A 22,198-nucleotide genomic window follows, 5' to 3' on the forward strand; every position below is an offset into this window, starting at 1 on the left:
TAGCCTGGATAAAGTGCAATCACAAGCCACTGCAGACCTGGGGGATTTAGGCAAAGAACTTGATTTGCTATAAAACCATGAATGTGAGCATTTAAAGAAAACCCAGCATCCTTCCACTAACTGTACTGATTTATGCCAGTAAATTTATACCCATCTCTCCAGTTGTGCCTGCTAAGAATAAAACCAGGGATGCACCATAGCCTCTGTTCCCATCCTGTAACTCCTCTGTGAGTTCAGGCTTTATTTTTAGCTCGGCTTCCTCGGGGCTCTGTCTGATCTAATTTCTCCAGGGAGAAGATTTTTTCTGCTAGATGCCACCCTCCTGCTGGAAACCCCCATTCTCCCCAGCCCTGCTGAAGGGCTTAACCTTCTCAAGCAAATTGGAAAGATACATGGGTCAATTTTGGTAAAAAAATTGGCAGCCAGATAGATCAAGACCTAAAGAAGCATCATGGGGTGAGATAGACAAGTGGAACACAGACATTGGAGCAGCCAGTCAGTGGCTGTAGGAAAGGCAGGATTACTAGGGAGGAAGGAAAATGGGATATTTTCCTGTTTTCTTGCTGTGATTTGGCTGGTGTGTCGTTGCCAAGCTCTTGGTGACAGACTCCCAGGCAGTTTTCTGCGAGGGCTCAGTGCTGGTTCCTGCTGTTTGGTCCTGTGATGTTGTTCCTGGCCAGCAGCGGGTTGAGCTCATGTCTTGTAATTAGTGGGTGGGCTCGAGGAGACCACTGCGGCTTCCGATCTCTCAGGGAAAGAGAGAAAATAAGCAGGATTAAGGAATTTTAGAAAATTACAGGCATTTTCATTTCACATGAGCTTTGCCAGGAACACCAAGCCCTGCAGAAGGATGGCCACTGCAGGACACGCTTCCCATGGGCAGGACTAAAGGATCTGGTTTCTCATCGGTCACCCAAAAAACTGTGTGTGTTTTTGTGTTTGTGTGTGTGTGTGTGTGTGTGCACATGCAGCCTTTCCTGGGCTGGCAGTGGCCCTGGGAACATGGCACCTCTGCAAGATTAAAGGGATATATCCCATCTGCAAGCACAGTTTTACACAGATTTCTCTTTTATAGCAGGATTGCTGTAACTGGAGGGAGCTGAGGGATGAGGAGAGATGTCAGAGCAGGGGGAGCACTGCCTCTTATTCATTTTTAGCCAAGTCTGTCTGTTGAGGGGATAATACCACATGTGCAGCTCCCCTCCTGGCTCACACAGTTTTCCCTGCAGCAGGGAGAGACAGAAAGTCAGCCACAAATTCCCCTGGGAAATGCCAATTGTGAAGCTGCAGCAACCGAGCAGGGACTGAGCAGGAGTCATAGGAGTACACATAACACTTGGAACTGCTTTTACCAGGATCTTTGCCCTTGGTGTAGGAACTTGGCAAAGGGTTGGGAGCCCAACTCCCCAGCCTGTCTCATCCACCCCACCCCAGCTGACATTTCTGCTGTATATATTCACTCAGCAGCATTTAAAACTTGTGAACAGTCAGTACATGGTGCTAAATGAATAAAATAAACACAAATGATATTTCGGGTGGTCGTGTATTGTCCTAATTCTGCTTCAGGGTACAGGATCTGAGCATCCCACTCCCACCTGAGTGAAGGGAGTCCCATTTCCAGCATTACCAAGCAATCCCTTGCTGCCATTTTTCCCAAATAACTTTTTTTTTTTCCTTGAGAAAAAGACTGACATTCAGAGCAGGTGGGATCTAATCAGCCGGGTGCTGAGGCACATGCCCCAAAACACGTCTTTTAGAACTACAATAGAGACAAAACCTGCCACTATCTACTTTTTAACTGCAAACAAGGATCTAATCCTGCACATCTTGCTCCTGGGAATGGCTTATCAGGTGAGTTGTTCTCCACAGTGGCTCTATCAGGTGCATTTATCTCTCTATGTACATTTATATGTATAGGAGATGTTTATGTATTCTGTCTCCTACTCAGCGTAGCCATTAATCATGTGCTGCTCCACCCAAAACACCTTAAAAGCGGCAATGGCTGCTTCCAGTGTTGCTCATGTGACTCTTATTTGAGCGTTTATCCCACCAGAGCTGTCAACTGCAAGTCCCCGGACCCTAAAAAAACCTAGGCTGTTCTCACTAAAAACCAGCGAAGTTTGAACAAGAGCCCGTTGCTTTTTCTACGATTGCTTCAGGCAACAATTGTCATGCCTTGGGGACACCTCACCCCCGGGGTGGTGGCCTTTGCTGGCATCCCTGCCATGCCGCACACATCCAGCACCCACCTCCAAACCCGCCAAGAACCTCTCTCCCCCTCTCTTCTTATTTCAGCTAAATAACCGAGCGATTATATTTCCACATGAAAGTGCCCCGATGTTCAGGTGGACAATCTGACTCCGGCTGAGCCGCCTGGAATCCCTGTGGTTTTGATTTTCAGCAGGGAACAATCTTATCAGCGCAGATTGTACACAGAGATAGGGAGCCCTCGGGTAGGGTTGCATAAGCACAGATTGCCTCAGCCGGGATGGGGAAGGCTCTGCCCGCTGGATTTATTTGTTTTCCCCACCGAGGGTTTCAGGTTCTCCTGGTGACCATCATTTCAGCTTTCCTTCCCTGCTCATTGTTTGAGCACTCGAGCTTTCCTCATGGATCACTGGGCAGGACGTCCAATTTAAATCTGGCCTCAGCCCCCGGCCCTTTGCATGTTGGCGTGAGAGATTTCTTTCAAAGAGGTTTTTTTTTTTTTTTTTTTTTCCCTATCTCACTATGATCCTGCTCTGTTCAAGGATGGGATGGGCCCCTGTTTGGGATGGATGTGATTTCCCCCTCCGCGGACACACCCATTTTGGCCTCTTCCCCTCCTGCCAGCTCCTCTTTCAAATCTGGCAGCTGCGTGGGCACCTGGTCTCCGATTGCAGAGGCAGGATATACGGTTTCCGTGGAGGCCACCAGCGAATAGCTGTGGCTTCGTAACCCTGGCAGAGGCGAGGGAGGAGGACAGAGAGGCATCCTGAGCAAAGCCAAGCCCCCAAAACGTCATCCGGAGGAGCACAGGGGGGTGCAGACCCGGATACAGGGCATCCAAGGACATCCCATCCTGCGGTCCCACCCCGTGCCATGCAATGCTCTGCTGCAAGGACAATCCCCTCGTGTGCTGCCCAAGGGCACGGAGTGGCAGGGGCTGAATGCACCCATGTGACATCCAGCTGGGCTTCTGGGAGGTTGCTGGGGCATGGCACAAAAAAATCACCATGCAAGGCAGGGTTTGTCCTTTAGAAAGTGTTTTAGGTTTGAAGTTAACCCTGCAGCTGCTGCAGAGCCATTGTGGAGTCCACCTTGGACTCCCCTTTGCTGGGGGAACGTGTTCTCTCCGTCCTATTCACAGATTTGGCTCCTTTTGCCTCTTTTCCTTCTGGTTTAGAGGATTTTAACAAATCCCCCTTGCACTGGTGCCTTCAGATCCTGCAACATCACCTCTTTTTCCTATCGAGGGTGGATTAGCAAATTCAACACATCCATAAACCAGAAGGGACCACTGTGATGAGCTGGTTGGACATTTGGTGTGCTGTGAGCCCGGATCAAGGTGCTAAACACTTCCCTGAAAGTCATCACCGTGTAGGGGCTTGATTCTCCTCCATCCTAAAACTTCCCAGCTAGGCTTGAATTCAGCCCTGAGTGGGAGCAGACTGGAGTGGGGTGTGGTGGGGGTGACCAGCTGCTGACCATCCTCACCATGATCACCACAGGCTTTGGCCACACCACTGTCCCCCACCACCCCAGTGCCAAGCTCCTATGGGGTGATGGAAGTCACACAAGCCAGCAGCAGAGCCCCAAAATCCTGTTGCTAAAGGTCTCCTCCAGCCCAGCCCTCCCTGTTGGGGAGTTCAGGGACAGAGCAGAGCTGGGGGTCTCTGAGCAAGCCCCCTGCAGCTCCTCCTCTTCAAGCCCTGCTGTGCCTCTTGAGGGCTTTTTGAACCCAGTCCAGGTCACCCTTGGGACCTGGAGGGCTCAGAAGCAGATCCTGCACACAAGGATAACAGACACAGCTGGTGCAGCCTCAGGTGGCATCAGCCTCTTGGCCAGCTTGTTGCTCTGTCTGTCCACTTCAGCAGGCACCTGGGAATAGCACAGCTTCAGCGTCCCCTGTGCTGTTCCCCCCAAGAAATAATCCCACCTCCTCATCAAGCTCCTCCTTGGCTTTTGGAGAAGTTGCCTCAAGGGGCACTTCTGAAAATAGAAACTCATAAAATCACATAAATGTAGAATGGTTTGGGTTGGAAGGGACTTTAAAGACCATCCCATGGGCAGAGACACCTTCCACTAGACCAGGTTGCTCAGAGCCCCATCCAGCCTGGCCCTGAACATTTCCAGGGGTGGGGGATTCCTCCAGGCTCAAGCTTCAGCCTTTCCCCCTCCCACAGGGCAGCAGAGATGTGTGTCCCAGCCTGAGCTGTCCCAACCTTGTGCTTCCCCCACTGTTCACCCAACAGAACCCACGGGGTGTTTGGAACAGGGCAGAGCATCCCCACCCCAGATCCTGAGACGGGCACGTGGTGTAAACCCCCAGGGGTCCCCTTTGCTGACAGGGCTGGAAGCCATCACAACAGGGGACAGAATTGTCCCCTGCAATGAGCATTGCTGAGCCTGCACAGCATCCCCAGCTCCTGCTCCCTTTGGTGTTGCTCCTGCAGCAAAGCGCTGCTGGGAGGGCAGCTGCTGGCTGTGGAGACCCAAGCAGCCCCTGGCAGGATTCCTGGTAGGTTCTGCACTTCCTTTCTGCCAGTGCCTCTGCCCAGCCCAGGAGGGCTCCCAGGAAGGGAACAGCAGTTTATAAACTGGAGTTCTTTCCTTCTTGAACTCTTTCTCTTCGTGTTTCCCTGCCAGCTCCAGGACATTAGGAAGATCTTAATTCTCCAAATATATCTCTGATTTGCTCTAGGATGATGCTGCCTTTCTGTTGAATGAAGCATGCACAAAGGCTGCGTCTGCCAGCATCCCTGGCACTGCCACAAAATCCTTCCTGTGCCCTCCTGGACAGAGCTGCAGGTCCCTGTGACACCCACCACCCCACACAGGGCAGTGGGAGCAGGGGTGGGGGGACACAGGCTCCCTTTGGGGCTCAGGAGAAACACCCTGGTAGTTTGCACATGCGATTTCATTTTTCAATTGTTTCTAATTTGCTTTTTTTTTGTTTGTTTGTTTGGTATGGGGTGTTTTGGTTGGGTTTTTTTTTTGGTTCTAGAAAAGAGACAATTTCTTCAGGGAGTGTTAGCCACAAGCCTCCTTTGGCATTGTTTTTTAGTCAATTGGTTTTGTCTTGTATTAGGAATATTGTGTTACATAATGATAAGATGGGGTGATTTATTATGGGGGCTATAAAGGGAGGCAGTGTGGGAGTGCAGAGTACCAGCTGCCCTCCCCACCCATCACCTGCCCTTGCTCTGACCTTCAGCAGGTCTGTCATCTCCCCAGCTCTCAGTTTCCCTTTCTGTAAAACAGGGCTGATCCATGCTCCTGCTATTATCTTAAAAGCTTTTCCATCCTGAAGTCAGAAAAAGAAGAGTTTTTCCCCTTTTCTTCCATCCTGAGATGCAGGCATGAGGATTTCCCATACCTTCTCTACCACAGCTGAAATTCATCTGAGTCTGAGCAGATACCAGAGCATCTCTATCCCTGCAGAGCTAAGCTGTGGATGAGAAGCTAAGACAGGGGTGAGAAGGAGTCGCTCTGCTCACAGAGGTATTTTCCAAAAGCACTGGACAAATGAAAACAGGAAACCGTAATTGAACTAAATCTGCCTCTTTAACCTCATTATTAGGATTGGGATTATATGCTTCAGAGAAATTCAGCCTCTGTTTACAACTTGAGGAGATGTGGATGAACGCTATAAACCACAGGGAGAGAGGGAATGTTCCTGCACTTGGTGAAAAGTCCAGCTGGAAGGAAAGACAGGGTGGCACGGGATGGGGGGTCAGCCTGGTGCCCTCCTTCCAGGCAGCATGAGGCTGCAGTTGGGGTGAGCACTAAAAATCTCTGGGGAGCCTGGTAATTTGCTCTCTCTGCCTGAAGATTAAAGCAAATTTTCCTTCATTTCCATATTTAAAACTGTGTCCACGTGCAGCTGGGAAAGATGACAGTGTCTCTGGTTACTCTGTACACTGCCCCCAAGGTCCTGCAGATCCGGCCTCTGCCACCTCTGCCCTCCCCACACAGCACCTGGTGCCCTCAGAAAACCTGACAGCCTCAGGCCCAACAGGAACAGCAAAATCCATCCTTGGACATGGATTGCCACACCCAGGATGTGCAAGCTCTGTGTTCTGCTGCTGCTCAGGACACGGGGCAGGTTGCAGCACCTGCCCTGAAGGCTGCTTGTACAGAGACCAATCTCCAGCAGTGTCACCCCGCAGCAAGCTCTTCCTTGGGTGCAAAATTACTGACAGCAAAGCACATTGCGTGGGCAGACAGAGAGGTTTTCCACCTGTGCAGCATTCGTGAGTTGCAGTCTGGAGAAAAGCAGGAGCAAGGGAGAAGCTCAGAGGTGAAGAGTTATCTCGAGGCGTGTGCTGTTTCTTTTACAGAGCCTGTGGATCCTGAAGCACTTCAGGAATAGTTAAACAATTGTTAAATAGTACTTTATCTTCAGGCTGGATAACAACAGAAGCAGCCACTGGCTGCCTAGTGACAGCTCCATAAAACCACCTACCAGGAGAGAGGGGGTTGGGATGCCTTGGCCTAATCCTGACAGTACCACACACCTGGACTCATTCCAGTTGCTGACATTCCCAAATCAACTTTCTGGCTGTTCAGGCCTGGTTTGCAAAGACACAGAGCACAAATGTGCCACATCTTGGCCCTGGCCTCCTGGAATTGCAGCTGGGGATGTGTAAGCTTTAGGGAGCCAGGCCTGGAAATGTTGGACTTGAACCCACGGGCTGAGCGAGCATCCACTCCTCACCAGCAGCTCCTGTGGAGGATTTGCCAGCACGTGGCCCAGGACTGTGGGGGCAGAGAGTGGGACTCTACCTGGCCCTCGGGGGGGCTGGTGGGGACGGGGAGTGGGCAGGAGCTGGCAGCAGGACGGGGCAGAGCAGACGTGTGGTTTGTGGACAGGACAGCGCTGGCACAGCGTAACCCAGGAAATGAAATGAGGAGAGAGCAGGGGGCTGGCTTTCTCCTTGGGTGCTTTTATACACTGAATTTCCTGCTTGGGGAATCTAAGTGCACCCCACAGCCCTCCCCAGGCTGTCCCAAAGGTGGAGATGGGCTGGGGAGCAGCGGGCTGCCCATCTGACTCCGACAGAGGAAGAAGCGCTTACGGTAAAGGTGACCTTTCTAAATCCCTGCTTTGGACAGACATTTCCAATAAGTGCTGAAGAAAAGCCTGCCAGTTCCAGCTTTCTCAGCCTGCTCTCCATTTTCCTTCCATCCTCTCCAGGCTGAATTTAATCCGAGAAGGTTCCTTTGAGCTTTTGTGTGTTGCTGGGGGAGATGTGGGCGCACAAGGGATCGCGTTACAACTTTCATTTCCTGAAATGTTTGAGGGAACATCCAGGGTTTTATCCACACATCAGGCAAAGTTGAAGGCTCAGATTTCAGGTCTTGTCACTCAGCTGTCACCAAACAAATGAGGCTCTCAGAGCTGGAGACGGAGAGAGCTACCTGCTATTCATGACCCCGAAAGCAGGTGATCACTCATGGGAAAAGCAGGTAGAATTAATCATTCTGCTGTTCTCGTTTCCTCCCCTTTTTTGGCTGACCTGGACACAGTGTGAAATCTGTCCTGGGGGGTGAATGGGAGTGGGGGGGGCGAATTAACTCCTTCCTGCCGGTGGAAATACAAAGCAGAGCTTAGTGAGAAAGAGCCTCAGGCTGCCTCCCCAGGCTGGCTCTGCTGTGAAAAGCTTGCTGCGAGGTCAAGCTTAATCGAGGAGAGCTCAGCAACCTGTGCCTGGCTCAGCTCCAGGGCCTCCCTGCTCCTACCTGATGGCTGGCCAGGGAGTTATTTCCAGGGGGATGCCCTCAGCACCCTCCATTCTTCCTTTCCACCTCCTGCCTGTTGCCAACCTCGTCCCTCTCCCTTTTGGGAAAACGGAGAGCTGGGGATTGGGTAGGGCTCTGAGGCCGGGGGACCTGAGACTACCCCCAGTCTGCAGGCGTGTGCTGGAAAGGGGGATTTGGGTAAGGAGAGCATCCCATGGCATCTTCCCCAGCCTTCAACAACCAATCCTGTCCCTGCCTACACGCAGGAAGAGCCTTTGAGCTGTTTGCTTTGAAAATAACTCCTGGTTTGCGAGTCTTTGCTTGGCTTTCCCTCCGTGCAGGGCTGGAGCCCCGGGCAATATTTATCCTTCCTCTTCACTGAGCCCGTGGTTTGGGAAAAAACCGAGCTGGAGCTTATCCATCCTCGAGGCACAGAACCCGCAGCTGCTGACCCTAAAAACATCCTGCATTTCCCCGGGGGTTCCCCTTTTCTGCCCGAGGGGACGGGATCGACTGCCCTGCTTTGTGAGGGATCACGGTGGAACTGGATGAGACCCCCGGAAGGTGATGAAGGTCCTCGGAAAGGGACGAGAGGGCGAGCCCGGACCGGGGGCACGGGCACGGACCGTCCCGTCCTGTCCCCTGCAGTCCCGGCGGGTCAGGCAGTAGGACCCGCCTCCGGTCCCCTTCCCCAGCCGGGCAGCCGAGGTCGGGGTCGATGCACACCAAGAGAGGGGGGGGTCCATGCTCCCCCCACAACGCCGGGTCTTGCCCCAGCTCCTTCCGCGGCCGCAGAGGAGCGCAAGCAGCTGCGCGCCCCCCGCGCGGTTTGCGCGTCCCTGCGCGGGATTTGCGCCCTCCGCCCTTGGTCCCACGGAGCCACGCGGTGCCCGGCCGGGCGGGAGGTCCCCCAGTGCCCCGGCCATGCCGCCCTAAAGCGTCGTGGGCGCAGGAAGCCCGGCGGGATCTGCGCCGGCTCTCCCGGGGGGGCGGCCGGGAAGCGTCCGGAGGGAGCAGGGAAACCATCGCAGAGCCCGGGCCCGGCTCCTCCGCAGCCGGAGCCCAGGAGGGCGAGGGCTGGGCACGGATCCGCTGTCCCGTCCGGCCGCGGGTGGGGGATCCGCCAGGGGCTCCCCGGGGCCCGCTGGGGATCGAGCGGGAGGGACGCGCCGCGCTCCGGCCGGGCAAGACCCTCCTGCAGAGGGTGACATTTCTCCATGGCCCAAGACCCCGAGCACAAACACGGCAGCGACTTAAATAAACACGCACTTAATGATGCAAAACGCTAACAGGGAGGACCGGCACCAGCGAGGCCCCGACGGGGCGGGCGGCGGGGCCCGGCGCTCCCTCCCGGCAGAGTGTCCGGCTCCCTCGGGGCACAGCAGGCTAAACGGGTCCTCTGTCCCCGTCCCTGCTCCCTTACTATGTCACCGGCTTCCCCGCAGCCCCGAACCTCCGCTGCAGCCCGTGGGGAGGGGGCGAGGGTGGGCAGAAAGGCACGGGCTCGCCCCTGCAAAGAAAAGCGCAGCCTGAGTGTTCTGCCATCAGCGTTGTTTAATTTAGACTGTTTAGGTACAATAGAAAATAAACCCGAAAGCACATGCGATTTTTGGTAACAAATACTCGAGACAGGCAGCGTCATCCGCGGGCTCTCTGCAAGCCGGAGGAGGGAGGCGGCGAGCGGGCACAGACGGGAGAAGACAACGGAGAACTGGCGGGGCAGTTTAGGAGGAAATGGCCGTCGACTTTTATTATTACTATTATGATCCTAATGCATTTATGCATTTCACCACCAAAGAGGAGAAAAATGGGGGACGCGGGTCCACGGGAGCCCACTCAGTATCTGCCTCACATGGCCGCGGTCAGACACAGGCACTTGGTAAAACTCTAATACTGCAGCTTTTGATATTTTTTTTCCACTCTTTTTTCTTTCTTTTTTTTTTTTTTCCTCTTTTTTTTTTTGTGGTTTTTTGTTTTTGTTTTTGTTTTTTTTTGTTTTGTTTTGTTTTGTTTTGTTTTTTTGTTTAAACTACATCGAAATCATTTTGGTAAGGCTAAATATGAAAAATGTAAACGTAACTTCCCCTCCCTCCTCCCACTCTGCCACAGGGCTCAGTACAGCGATTCTCTCCCTCTGTCCCCGTCCCAGCTCCTCGGGGACTGGGCCAGGCAGCAGCAGGGATGTGCTGGCCGACCCAGCCCCACCGTGCCCGCAGCGCTGGGATTTGTTTGGGTGGAATCAGATCCAGCAGGGGTTGGGGGGTTTATTTTCTTTTTTTTTCCCCTTTTCTTTTTTTTTTTTTTTTTTTTTTTTTTTTTTTTTTTTTTTTTTTGTAATTCCCGTTGGGACCAACTCGTTTGAACTCGAAGGGCTGATGAGGGTTATTGCCGCTCTCTGTGTTTGGCTACGTGGGAAAAAAAAAAAATTAAAAATCGTGGTGATAGTGGGAGACGCTGAGGGGGAACTGGAGCAAGAGCCGATGTGGGGTTGTGTGAAAAGAGACGAGAGTCCCGTTAACAATCAGCGGGTGACCTGTAAAACCGGGTGCTGTCCTCTATGTACAACCCAGAGCCTCTGTCCCCGAGCAGAACCTCCTCTCCCGATCCTCCGGCGGCCCGCCGAGGGCCTTTAGGATCCCAGATCCACCAGGCTGGACGTGAGGGGTCCCAGCAGCGAGTCCTGGAGCTGGTGGCCTTGGAGGCTGTGAGGGGTTTGCGATGTGGCTAAGCCGCTCAGGGAATAGCCGGAGCTCCTGGCGTGGCTGAGGTTCCCCTGCAAGAGCAGGACCGAGTTCTGATCCGGGCTTTGGGGAGGAGAAAACTCTTCCTCGGAGCTGGACATGAGGGGTTTGCTCCCATCCAGAGGCGAGAGTTGGTTCGGTTTGTTGGTGGCCGCGTTGTTGTTTTCCGTGTTCTCTCTGCGGAAAGGCAAAAAAAAAAAAAAAAATGTATATATAATCCCACCACGGAGATGTTAGGGCGGGCACGAGGCGGCGGGGATGGGCATTGTGCTAATGCCCACCGTAAATCCTTCGCCTTTAGTTCCAGCGTGGGAGCAGATGCTTCTCAAGGGGGGAAAAATAATCCTAATAATTTCATAACGGATCGTCCCTATTTCTTTTATCCCTCCTACAAATAAATACACTGAACAACAGCCCGGTAATTTAGGTGAGGAGGGAAAACTGGAGGAAGGGATTTTTTTGAGGGGCGGTTTTCCTTTCTTTTTAATTAAAAATGAAAGTACGGCCCGGAGACGAGCTGGGTGCGAGGTTTCTCCAGGCGGCTCGGTGGGGAGGTAGCTGAAGGAGATGACCTCCGTGGCTCTCTGCCTCGCCGGGCCGAGCGGCCGCCTCGCACCGAGGCCACCGCGTCGCCTGCCGGGGTGGCCTCGGTACGGGGCGGCGGCCCGGCCCGGCCCGGCCGGCGCGTCCTCATCCCGATCTCCCTCTGCTTCCCCCCACCTCGCCATCCCGGAGCTGCATCTCTCTCCTCCGAGCTTCAGAGCTATCCTGCCCGACCCCCGGCCACACACGACCCGGCAGCCCGACCGCTTCCCGGAGCCTCCGGGTCCGCATCGCTCCCGGTTTACTCGGGAAGGCAGGCAGCAAACAAAGGCGGCGGAGCGGCCTGGAAGAGGACGGTGGAGGCTCGTTGCTCCCCCAGGGCAGGTGAGGTCGAGTGAAAAACCCATTTGGGTTTCCACGGAAGGGCGAAACGCAACGCGGTTTAGGAAAAAAAAAAAAAAAAAAAAAAAAAAAAGAAAAGAAAGAAAGAAAAGAAAGAAAGAAAAAAAAAGAAAAAAGAAAAAAGAAAAAAAAAGGCTTGGGGGTGGATTTGAAGGGAACCGTGTGTTTTCGTCGCTCCTATCCCGTCCGGCTCCGAGTAGTCGCCGCGCTCCCGGAGCAGCTCCCGGGGTTCCCAAACGCCCCCCGCACGGTGGAGCAGGGAGAAAAGCGGGGAACGGAGGGTAGCACGTACCTTTCCTTCGCCTCCGCCGCTCGGTCCCGTTGCCTTCTGTTCTTGAACCAGTTGCTGACCTGGGTGGTGGTGAGACCGGTGGCTTCCGCCAACTCCCGCTTCTCCCGGGGGGACGGGTAGGGGTTGTGGGCGTACCATTCCCGCAGCACGCCCCGGGATTTCTCCTTGAAGCAGTAGCTGGTTTCCTCGCCGTCCCAGATGGTGCGGGGCAAAGGGAATTTTCGGCGGACGCGGTATTTGCCGACGGCGCCCAAGGGTCTGCCCCGCAGCTTCTCGGCTTCCACGTAGTGCGCCTTGAGCCAGAGCTGCTGCAGCTTGGGGTGGTTGTGCGGGGAGAACTGGTGGCTCTCCAGGATCTTGTAGAGCTCGCGGAAGTTGCCGCGGTGGAAGGCCACCACCGCCTTGGCCTTGAGGACGCTCTCGTTCTTGTGCAGGTGGTCGCAGGCCGGCAGCGACCAGAGGAACCGGCCCAGCCTCTCCAGGTTCCCCCCTTGCTGCAGCACCTCGCAGACGCAGGCGACCTGCTCCTGCGTGAAGCCAAACGACGGCAGCATCGACATGGCCGAGCGCGGCGCCGGCCGCAGGAGGACGAGGAGAAGGAGGAGGAGGAGGAGGACGAGGAGGAGGCGACGGGCACCCCGCGGGAGCGCGGCGGCGGAGGGGCGCGGGGTAGGCGCCCGCCGGGCCCGGGCCCGGTGCTGATCCCGATCCCGGTCCCGGTGCCGGCCCCAGAGCGGGGAGGCGCTGCGGCAGCCGAGGGCGTGTGTGTCGGGCGAGCGGGGATGCTCGTCGCGGCGCCGGGGGGGACTTTGTCCCCGCTCCGCCGCCGCCGCGCTTAAAGCGCCCGAGCCCCCGCGCCGCGCTGATTGGGCACCCCCGGCCCGGCCCGGCCCAGCCCGGACAGCCCAGCCCAGCCCAGCCCAGCCCGGCCCGGCGGGCAGAGCCTCGGCACGGGCGGGCGGGGCCTGGCGGCGGGGACACGGCCCCGGACACGGCCCCGGCCGCGGCTGCGCGTCCCGCCGCCGCCTCTGCGCGGGTGCGGCCCCGGCGGCCGCGGGGGGAGCTCCGCCACCCGCGCCCCCGGGCGCATCTCCGGGGAAGCCGCTGCCGGCGGGCTCTTGTCTTTCTTTCTTCCATCTTTTTTCCGCCCCAAAACTCCTGCCCCCCGCCCGCCCGCTCGCCGTCCCCTGCCTAGGCAGCCCGTATTTAATTACCTTCGAGCTGGGGATGAATAAATAATGCTTTCGTGAAGCGCTGAATAACGCGCGGGGCCCGTGCGCCCCTTCCTGCCCCTCGCTCTGCCCCGTTCGCCGCGGGGGGGGCCCGGCGGGTCGGGGCAGCTCCGTGCAGATCGCGGGCAGCAGCGCTGCACCCACCGGCGGCGCTTTAATTAGCCTAATCCTCATTTGCACACCCCCGCTCAAAAGCAATTATTAAAAAAATTAGAAAACAATTAGGCTCCCTAAGCAAAGATAATCTATTGTCAGCAGGGAGGTGAGGACAATGCGGTGAGATAAGGGCAGGGCGCGGGGGGCTGGGAGTGTCTTTATGGCTGTATTTATCTTTGATTAGATAAGTCGAAGCCCGTATTTTAAGCACACTCCAGAACGCTTTGGATTCAGGAACGAGTTCGTTCCGCGGGTGCTAAGAGCCATCGCGGGGCTCTTTAAAACCTGTTTGTCCTCACTAAGACAGTCGGATTTATTTGACCTACCAAGTGGGATTTATTTGAGTTCACTGCTCCAAGTGAAGAGGAGCCCGCTCCCGGCCGCGGGGCTCGGAGCCGGGGCCGGCGGCGCTCCCCGCCCGCTCCCTGCCCGCAGCCTCTGCCCGCGCCACGACGTGGGAAAGGCCGATATTTTCCTAAATCCGGATTGTTGTTTTTCCCACGTATTTCGCGTCTCGGTGCTGTTTAAATTAAGCCCCTGCCACCCAGTCTGTACAGCGACTGTACTATGTCCGCTGGAGTCAGGGCGCTTCCATATCCCATGACCATGTGTCTGGTAATTTTCCCTTGCCATTTTATTTTAGTACTTATGATGTTGCAGATGAAGTCTTAAAGAGCTGCAATGTCCTCCCAGAAGGAATGTCTACTTGGAACAGATCCTTATTGACAAGGCAGCTGTGTGGGGACCGGAACGGAGCCTTAAACCCGGCTCTAAAATCAACTAATACCCTAAAGTCTGGAGCAAGTGCGCAGAATTATAAGGCATGGGCTCGCCCGCGGCCGCGTCCTGGAGGAGCAGCGTCCTGCCCAGCTTAGGGGTCGGTTCCCCCATCCCTTATTTCTATTGTTATTCATTTTAAATTTTATTTTCTTCTTTCTAATGAGGGGCTCAGCTCAGGAAGAGCACGGACCTGAGGGTTTGTAACTTCTGGATGAGGAGGAGAGAAACGCAACGCGGGACTGGGGAAGCCCCTGGGCATTGTAACGAGAGCGGGCTTCTCCTGCCCTCACAGTTCTCCTTTTTTTAGTTGTTCTCTTTTTCTTTTTTTCCCCTCCTGTAAAAGGCCGACCAAAACAAACACCGCTCTTGCTGGGAATAAGCAAATTATCCCGATGCGACCGGCAGAAGAGCTGACAGACACGGGCGAGGGCTGAGCGGAGCCTTCCTCGCGATTCTTGAGCGGGACTTTATTCTTCCCTCTCACCAAAATTCACATAAGGAGGGGACAGAGCCGCCGGGGTCTACCTGGGAGTTGCTGCAGGCAAGGACCGCTGAGCATCAATGTTCATTAAGGCTCCGGGGTTGGTTTTCCTAAAAATTAGGAGCCTTTCATTTTGAGCCACGGAAAGAGGCAAATGTACTTCCAGAACACCCCATCCCATTTAACCCCTGAAAAATCACAAAAGCAACAACAAAAAAAGAGGGTTTCGAGCCGCTCAAAAAATAAAAACATAAGCAAGGAAGATGTAAATAAGCAAAAAGCCACCGAACAAGACAACGGCACAGAGCTGCCGCCGGTCCCTCTCGGTGCTTCCTTTGCCGGCGGAGCAGGAGCAGCCAGGCAGCATCACCCGGCAGCATCACCCCGCTCCCCGCCCGGCCGGAGCTCCCCGGGCTGCCCCCGCCGCCGGGGCCTGGCTCCTCCGCGCCCGCGGAGAGGTGGCGGCCGAACAAGGGGGCCTCCGCTGCTCGCCCCCATTGCCCGGGCACCCATCGGCTCTGTTTGTGTGGGAAATTCATTTATTCCCTTATTTATTCGATGTATTTATACAACGCAGGGCGGGGATGAAGATGGAGCCCACGCAACACGCTGCGGGTTTTTCCTCGATTTCGCCAGAAAATCAAAACAAAGCAGAAAAAAAAAGTAAACCAAATACATGCCCCATTTCCTTCTGAGCTTAGAAATAAAGCTCTTCCCCAGTCAAAAGTAAAATTTAATATTTTTTTTTCTAGAAGTGCGAGAGTCTAGAGGGAACAAATAGCGCAACAAAATAAAACCAGCAGCGGGTTTTTGGGAGCCGCTTCTCGTCGGGATGAGAACCGGGCTGGAGGCTGGGAACCGGCGGGGCAGAAACACAACGCTGCCACTTGCCGAACATTTCGAAGGCGAAATCCAAAACCGACCCATTAAGTCAATGAGGTTTGTGTTGTAGAGGCTCCTTTCCCATCCACTTGCTGTTCTGAAAAATAGATCGCATTTCGTTATCTCGAGTGAGGATCTGCAACGTGATACCGGATCCGCGCCGCCTTCCCCGCCGAATGCGAGGCGCAGGGAGACAGCCAGCTTCCCGGCTTATTCCCCAACAATAAAGGATTTGTATTTTCTTTCTCCCCCTCTCTCCCCACCCTGCTTTATTATTCTATTTTTTAATGAGGAAGAACAAACCCCTCTCCATATGCACCGCTCTTCTCTTGCAGGAGCCTCTGGCCCGGCTCGCTTGCAAACCGGCGCGACCTTTAATTACTTGTTAGTAAATTGCCCTCCCGACACCTGTAAAAACAAAGCCGGTGTCCGCGGGGCGGGGGCCGCGTCCCTGCCCGGGCCCCGCGCCCCGGGGGTGCCCGGCGAGGGGGTCCCCCCGCACCCAGCGGGGTCAGGCCGGGCCGGCGCTGCCGGAGGAGGGCCGGGCCGGGCCGGGATGGGATGCTGGGGCAGGATAAGGATGAGGATAAGGCCTTCCCGATGTGGCCGATCCCCAAGGCACAAAGGGCTCTTTCTTCGCGCACTTACCGGGACATTTTTCAAAGGATTAGAGGTGATCACGCGTTGTTTTCTTCTCTCCGAGGGCCGATACGTCTTTCTGTCCCTGTCCCCCCACCTCCACCCTTATTTCCTCCTGCTTTTGCCATGGCACCCCCAGATCCCGTCCCCCCCCCTTCCCTCTTCGCTAATGTACCTCCTGGATGCTGATTCTTTAAAGCTAGGAAGAATTTCCTTTTGGGAGGTGAAACCCTCCAGCTCCTCCCGTTCAGAGGAAAGTGCTAGTGATGGTAATACGGGGTGACACTAAATAAACAGTTAAAGCAGGGCTGGAAAGATGGAGTTAATTATCCAGTGAGCTACATTTAAACCGAGACCAGGAGGGGCTGATTTGTTTTGGCGCAGGGAACTGAGAAGGAGACGAGCCACCGAGGTCTCTCCTTGCTCCTCTTTGGTGGCTCTTTAACTTGTCCTTGCAGCCTGGGGACCGGCGTCCTTTGGCCCCGGAGGGGGAACCCCCGGCTGGGACCCCCGAACCGTGGCCCGCCCGGCCCGTGGCAGCAGCGGTGGGAGTCTCTGTGCGAGCCGTGCATGGGAGCAGGCGACTTCAGGGGGTTCAGAGGCGATTTTTTTCATATTTGTTTGCTTTTGTTTCCCAGAAGTTTGATAAATTCTCGTCCGTGCGGCTTGCCAGTGCCTGTGCTCTCAGGTAAGTCTGCCTCCAAGCAGCAGCCCTGCGATGTGCTTTTGTTTTTTAAATTTTCCCTCCTGTTTCTTCCCTCTTTTCCTCCGTTTTTTTCCTCACTTTTTTTTCCTTTTTTTTTTTTTTTTTTTTTTTTTTTTTCTCTTTTGAGAAGTCTGATATTAATAATCCCCGTATGCCCCGCTTTCCGGGTCATTACGGTACTGCTGGTCTCTAATCAATCCTAATGCGATGGCAATTGGAGTCTCTGATGAATGCATCTCAGGTTTCTTGTAATGGCTCTACCACATTTTCCTGGACCTCCTTCTTTAACCTGAGATGCCAGGGGGACGTCTCCGTTCTCAGCTGCTGATTACTTCAAGATGTTTGGGCTGGTGTGGGGAGAGAGGGAGCGAGCGAGGCAGCCTGCCCCTGAATAATCTGGAACTGAATTGGATGAGCCATTTCCTAAATCAAAGGACAACGGCGGGGTTTAACTCCTTTTCTGCACGGAAGCCTTTCGGCTCGCCTTCCAGCCGGCACGGGCTGTGCTGCCTCCCCCCGCGCGTTCGTGTCCGTGACACGGCCCTCGGGTACCCGGCGTGCGCAGCTCCCCCCATCAGCTGCAGCCCCCCCATTCAAAGGGGGAGACCCCCCCCCACCCATCCCCATCCATCCCCAGCTGCTCGCACCGCCCCAAAGCCCCTGAGCGCCGCTGCAGCCCCACCGCGGGGGTGGGATCCCCACGCCGAGGGGGGGAAGGGGCGGTGCGATCCCCCCGCGGGCGCGCAGGGACGCGCGCAGCGGCCGCGCGGTGTTAGCGCTGAGATTCGCTTTCTCCCGACGTTGTTTTTTCTCTCTTTTCCCAGCGTAATAGCGTTTGCCGTAACGCGAGGCAATGTTAGCCGCAGCTTCTGCCTCTTTCTTAATTTTTACAATTTTTTTAAAAAAATAGGATACTGCAGCAGGAATTAGGCTGCGGCCAAACCAGGCGTGGGGCTGCCGCGGGGTCGAGTGCTGCTTCTCTGCAGCCGGCAGGATGTTCCCTCGGGATGCGGCTCCTCCGTGGGAGAAAAACACGCCCCAGCTGCCCCTCTGCAGCCACTCCTCGGCCGGCAGCTGGATATGTCCCAGCGCGACCCAACACGCGTGGGCAGCTTCGCCTGCGCCCCTATGAGATGAGGGTGTGCTGAGGACGAGGGGCAGAATAATATTTGGAACGAATAGTTGAATCTCTCAGCGCCGGATGCGATGTAAAAATGAATCCCCGGCAGAAGAGCAGCGAGGGGTAAATGCAGCCCCTTCCCCGCGGGGTCTGGCCCTGCGTGGGGAGGCAGCAGCACGGCCGCGGGTGGCGTGTTTGTACTGAGGGCGTGGGTGGGTCCCCGCTGCACCTCAGCGGTGCCACATCTGCCAGGAATGAGTCACTCGCAGAAGCGAAACAAACCGCGGGCGCCTTCTCCGCGCCGTGCGCTCGGGGAGGCGGCTCCAGCCCGGCCGATCCCCCCGCGGCGCCGGGGCTGAGCTGGGGGTGCGGGCACAGCAGCCCCCGCCCGCACCCGCCCTGTGACACCCACCCGTGTGTCACCCCACACACGCCACGTGTGCGCCCCCACCGACGTGCTCACTCCCCTACCTGTGCCCACACCCCAAAATCCACCCGTGGGCACTCCCCACCCGTGTGTGCGACACTCCCCCTCCCCCGAAGGCAGGAGGTCTCGTAGAGCTCCTCAAGTGGCACAGACACCCTGCGTGCACTGCCGTGGGCACACACCGCACCCCTGTGTGCTCACACCGAACATGTGAACGCTCCCGCAGCCCTGCGTGCACGGACCCACCCGGGTTCCCACCCTACCCACGTGTCCACCCCCCACCAGCATCTGTGACACCCACCCACACTCACACGGACCGTCCCCACGCGTGTCTGGGGGAGCGAGTTCATGCGAGTGAGTCCCGTCTGTCCCTGCTTTAGGGGATGGCTAGGACGGGGGCGCTGGACACCGGGAAAACTGAAAAAAAACCCCTTATTTAAAAAAGGAACTACAAAAAAAGGCAGCAAGGCTGGTGGGTGATTCCCCCCCCCCCAACCCCCAATACATTATTGTAATGATTTCCGTGCAAAATGCTTAGAAAAAAATATAAATTACATTTTATGTCCTCCCCGGATCGAGGCAGGCACTTTGAGGGTTCTCCTCCCTCTGTGCCATCCCCCAGCACAATTCCTTCTCCCCACCCAGCCAATGCACGATCCACACTGGGAGCAGGGTGCTGCAGGGTGGCAGCTGGATTGGGGACAGGATTTACATCCCAGGCTCCGTTTCCCTGTGTGCTTTGCATTCAGGTACTGAACAAATATTTCCATTGCTGGGGGACTGTGCCAGTTTCAGCTGTGCCAAGGGAAGAGGCACCATGACCCTTTTGGATGGGTGTGCGTGCCTGTGGCGGGTCAGGGGGCCCCCACGTGTGGGAATATGGGCTTGTGGGGCAGTGGGGTCCTGCCTTCAGCGATCCAGTGCTGGGGGGGCCCATCCCACACCCACCGCCCTGGTGGCTTTCCAAGCTGGCTGCAAGGAGGGGACCTTTCACCTCTCATTAGTGATGCCATCAGTGGCTTGGCAGAGCAGAGCTGAGGTCATGTTACATATGGCACACAGTCTGTTCAGCGCCGGCAACGCCAGCTTTGAAATTTTAGAGAGGGGAAAGGTCACCTTGCGTAAGCCGAGGTCTGGGGGTCCTCCGGTCTGTCTGCGCCCTGGGTGGGTCTCCATATGCCTCTGTCGTCGCCAGCCTTGCTCTGTCTGGCCCTGAGAGATGCTCAGCCCGTCTTCTCTTCCATCTCCTGAATTTGCAGGGAATACTTTCACACCTCCTTCCCTTTTCCCTTACAGAAAGCCCCTCCCGGTGCTGGTTTTTTTTTTTTTTTGCTCCTTTCTCTTCCCAGCACAAACCTGTCTCTAACATCTGATTGTTTTTTCAAACAACGTATAATGCAGCTTTCCAGGAGAAAATGACTTGTCTCTGTTTATCAGCAGATCTCTCCAGACGGATAAGTTTACCCTTCTCAGAGCTGGGTGTATAATTTCATAGACCTTCAAAAGTGTCGTGCTTCCATGGTGATTAAAACTCGCTCCTGAATCTTGCTGGGGCATTTCAGGTTTCATGCCTCTGAATCTTAGAAAAGCACATCTGTACAGCCATATATCTTTCATCCTGAAGGGCCAAAAAAAAAAAAAAAAGGCAAACCCAATATATTTTGTATTTGGAAAAATATGACACACTGCAATAAATTAATTCCTGGTGTCATTCACTACATTGAATTTCAGCAGGATCCTGTAGGAGCTTCATCTGGAATGATTCTGGAGGTGTTGACTGCAGGGAAGAAGTTACCAGTTTCCCACGTATCACAACTGACAGGTAAGTTCATGCCCCTTCTCAGCCCTGCTGCAGCATCTTATTTTGCACTTTGTTTTTTTAAATACGTGGGGCCTGATCCGTAAGTTCTTCAAGTAACTTGGCCAAGAGTCTCTGGCATGCAGCTGTTGCAGGGAGATCTTCAAAAGGACATTTGCTTCTTCACAGGTCATAACTAAAAAGGTTCTAAATGAAATAGATGCTTATCTTGAGAATTCAGGAGAAGTTGGAGCTGAACCAGCATGCAGTGGAGTTGGGATACACCTTTCTGTCTGCTCCAGTGAGGCATCCAAACAGACAAATTAAAGGGAGCTTGATGTAATTTCCTACAAATAGGGCTACTCGCATGGATTTTAATTTTTAGATAGGACTATTCTGCCTTCCATAGAGGGAATTTGGGAGCACACGTATGAAAAAGCTTATTTTCAAAACTGAAATGCTGCAATCTATTTATGTTTTTTTTCATAAACAATGTTTTCCTAGCACGGGGCTAAACTGTGTCCTTGGTTATTGAATGCAAATCTGCTGATTTAAATGGAGTGCATTGCAAGTGGGAACAGAACTTAGCCATCATTTTCCTCTGCTGTCTAATCACTGTAGTCTGAAGAAAAGCAACATATGTATAATGGTAGCTGAGATGCAGGAGGGGTGGAAGCTTTCTACCAATGAGAGCCACATTAAATAATTAATTCCCAATTGCCTTTCTACATTAGTGCTTTTGGCTATAAAAGCTGGTCAGCTTTGTAAGGCCCCAGGCAATGAAACATTTGGTGCATTGTCAGTCCAAAAGTGGAGGTAATAGATACCCAGCGTGGCTGGAAAAGTGCTACTCTCCATCCTGCCATTTACATATTCCAGCTGCACAGCCTCATTCCTCATCCCTTCCTCTGCCGTACTGAAGTTTGACAGGACAGCATCTCTTCTGAGGTGGCTGCTGAAGAAGCCAAAAGTGTATTTATTCCATCAAAAAAGAAAGGAACTTAGCGCCTGAGTCTAAAAATGGAGTGTACAAAGCTGGTCTCTCTTATCAGCAGACAAATCTGACGGGTTAATAAGGAAAAGACTGAATTTTCCCCTCCTTCCCCATTTGCCCCCCTTGCCCCATCTGCTGTCCCCCAAGCCCAGCCTGTCACCTCAGGTCACGATGGGATCTTTTGGGCTCGTACGTCATCCACAAGAAAGGTCTTGCCATGAGAAATGACTTCACAAAGCCTTTTGATGTGCAAGGCATCAGAGGCTGCTCTGCTCACCTTCTGAGATAAAGGTACCTGTGCGTGTGTGTATGAAGCTGAAGAAGAAAAGGAAGTGCTGGAATAAATTGCCTGGGGAGGTGGGAGATTCTCTGTTTAAAAACAGGTCTAGACAAACATCTGTCAGAAAATACCGACGTCTATTTGATCTTGTCTTGGAGCTGGGGGAAAGACTGAATGGTGCTGTCAAGTCCTTTTCAGCCCTGAGAGAACACAGTTATACACATATATTTATATCTGCTCAGGTGTGTGTATAAATGTATGTATTTCCACACTTTCAGGGACAAGCTCTTGGCCCCTGTGATAATTTGTGCCTGTGAATCTTGTAGGTTAATTACAACCAGCTTTGCTCTCTCTTGGCTTCATCAAATTTGAGTTTCAGTTCTATTTTAATGTCCTTTGTGCCTCGAGTGGATCAGATCACAGTGTCTAATCTACTGATTGTGTTTTTCTCCCCTCCCCTTTTTCTCATGTTCAAGTGAAGTTCCTTCAATTCTGGGAGATTTCCAGCAATTCCACTTAACTCCCAAAGCACATCTGTGAATGCAGGTGGGGCTGCACTTCTTGAGGTAAGGTTGTGGTAGTAGAAACTTATCTTTACCATCACTCGTAACAGATGGGTGCTTGGCAAAGTTGTTAGGCTGAGCACAAGGATGGCATGAAAAATTTGGGGGTTTTTATGATTATTTTTGTACACAATCACTTTCCAAGGCATTCCTCAGCTTTAAAGACAACGTGGTCATGGCTGCTGCTGGCACCCCTATAATTTCCTTCCAAGCATGCA

General features: G+C 54.1%; 1 protein-coding gene across 1 annotated transcript; it reads right to left on the reverse strand.

Moving 5' to 3' along the window:
• Nucleotides 1-9,983: 9,983 nt before the first annotated feature.
• Nucleotides 9,984-12,641, reverse strand: SIX1 (SIX homeobox 1). Its single transcript, XM_053980383.1, has 2 exons — nucleotides 11,923-12,641; nucleotides 9,984-10,862 (listed from the first exon to the last, which is right to left on the reverse strand). Exons 1-2 carry the CDS (start codon nucleotides 12,480-12,482, stop codon nucleotides 10,574-10,576), a joined length of 849 nt encoding a protein of 282 aa, XP_053836358.1. The 5' UTR covers nucleotides 12,483-12,641; the 3' UTR covers nucleotides 9,984-10,573.
• Nucleotides 12,642-22,198: the final 9,557 nt, after the last annotated feature.

Source organism: Vidua macroura, chromosome 6 (genome assembly GCF_024509145.1).
Source record: "Vidua macroura isolate BioBank_ID:100142 chromosome 6, ASM2450914v1, whole genome shotgun sequence".
Lineage (NCBI taxonomy): Eukaryota > Metazoa > Chordata > Aves > Passeriformes > Viduidae > Vidua > Vidua macroura.

Excerpts from the sequence above, each read along its gene's own strand:
- SIX1 (XM_053980383.1), bottom strand. The coding sequence starts at position 12,482 with ATGTCGATGCTGCCGTCGTTTGGCTTCACGCAGGAGCAGGTCGCCTGC. Across the intron at positions 10,863-11,922 it reads GCGGCGGAGGCGAAGGAAAG|AGAGAACACGGAAAACAACA; the intron begins GTACGTGCTACC and ends GCCTTTCCGCAG.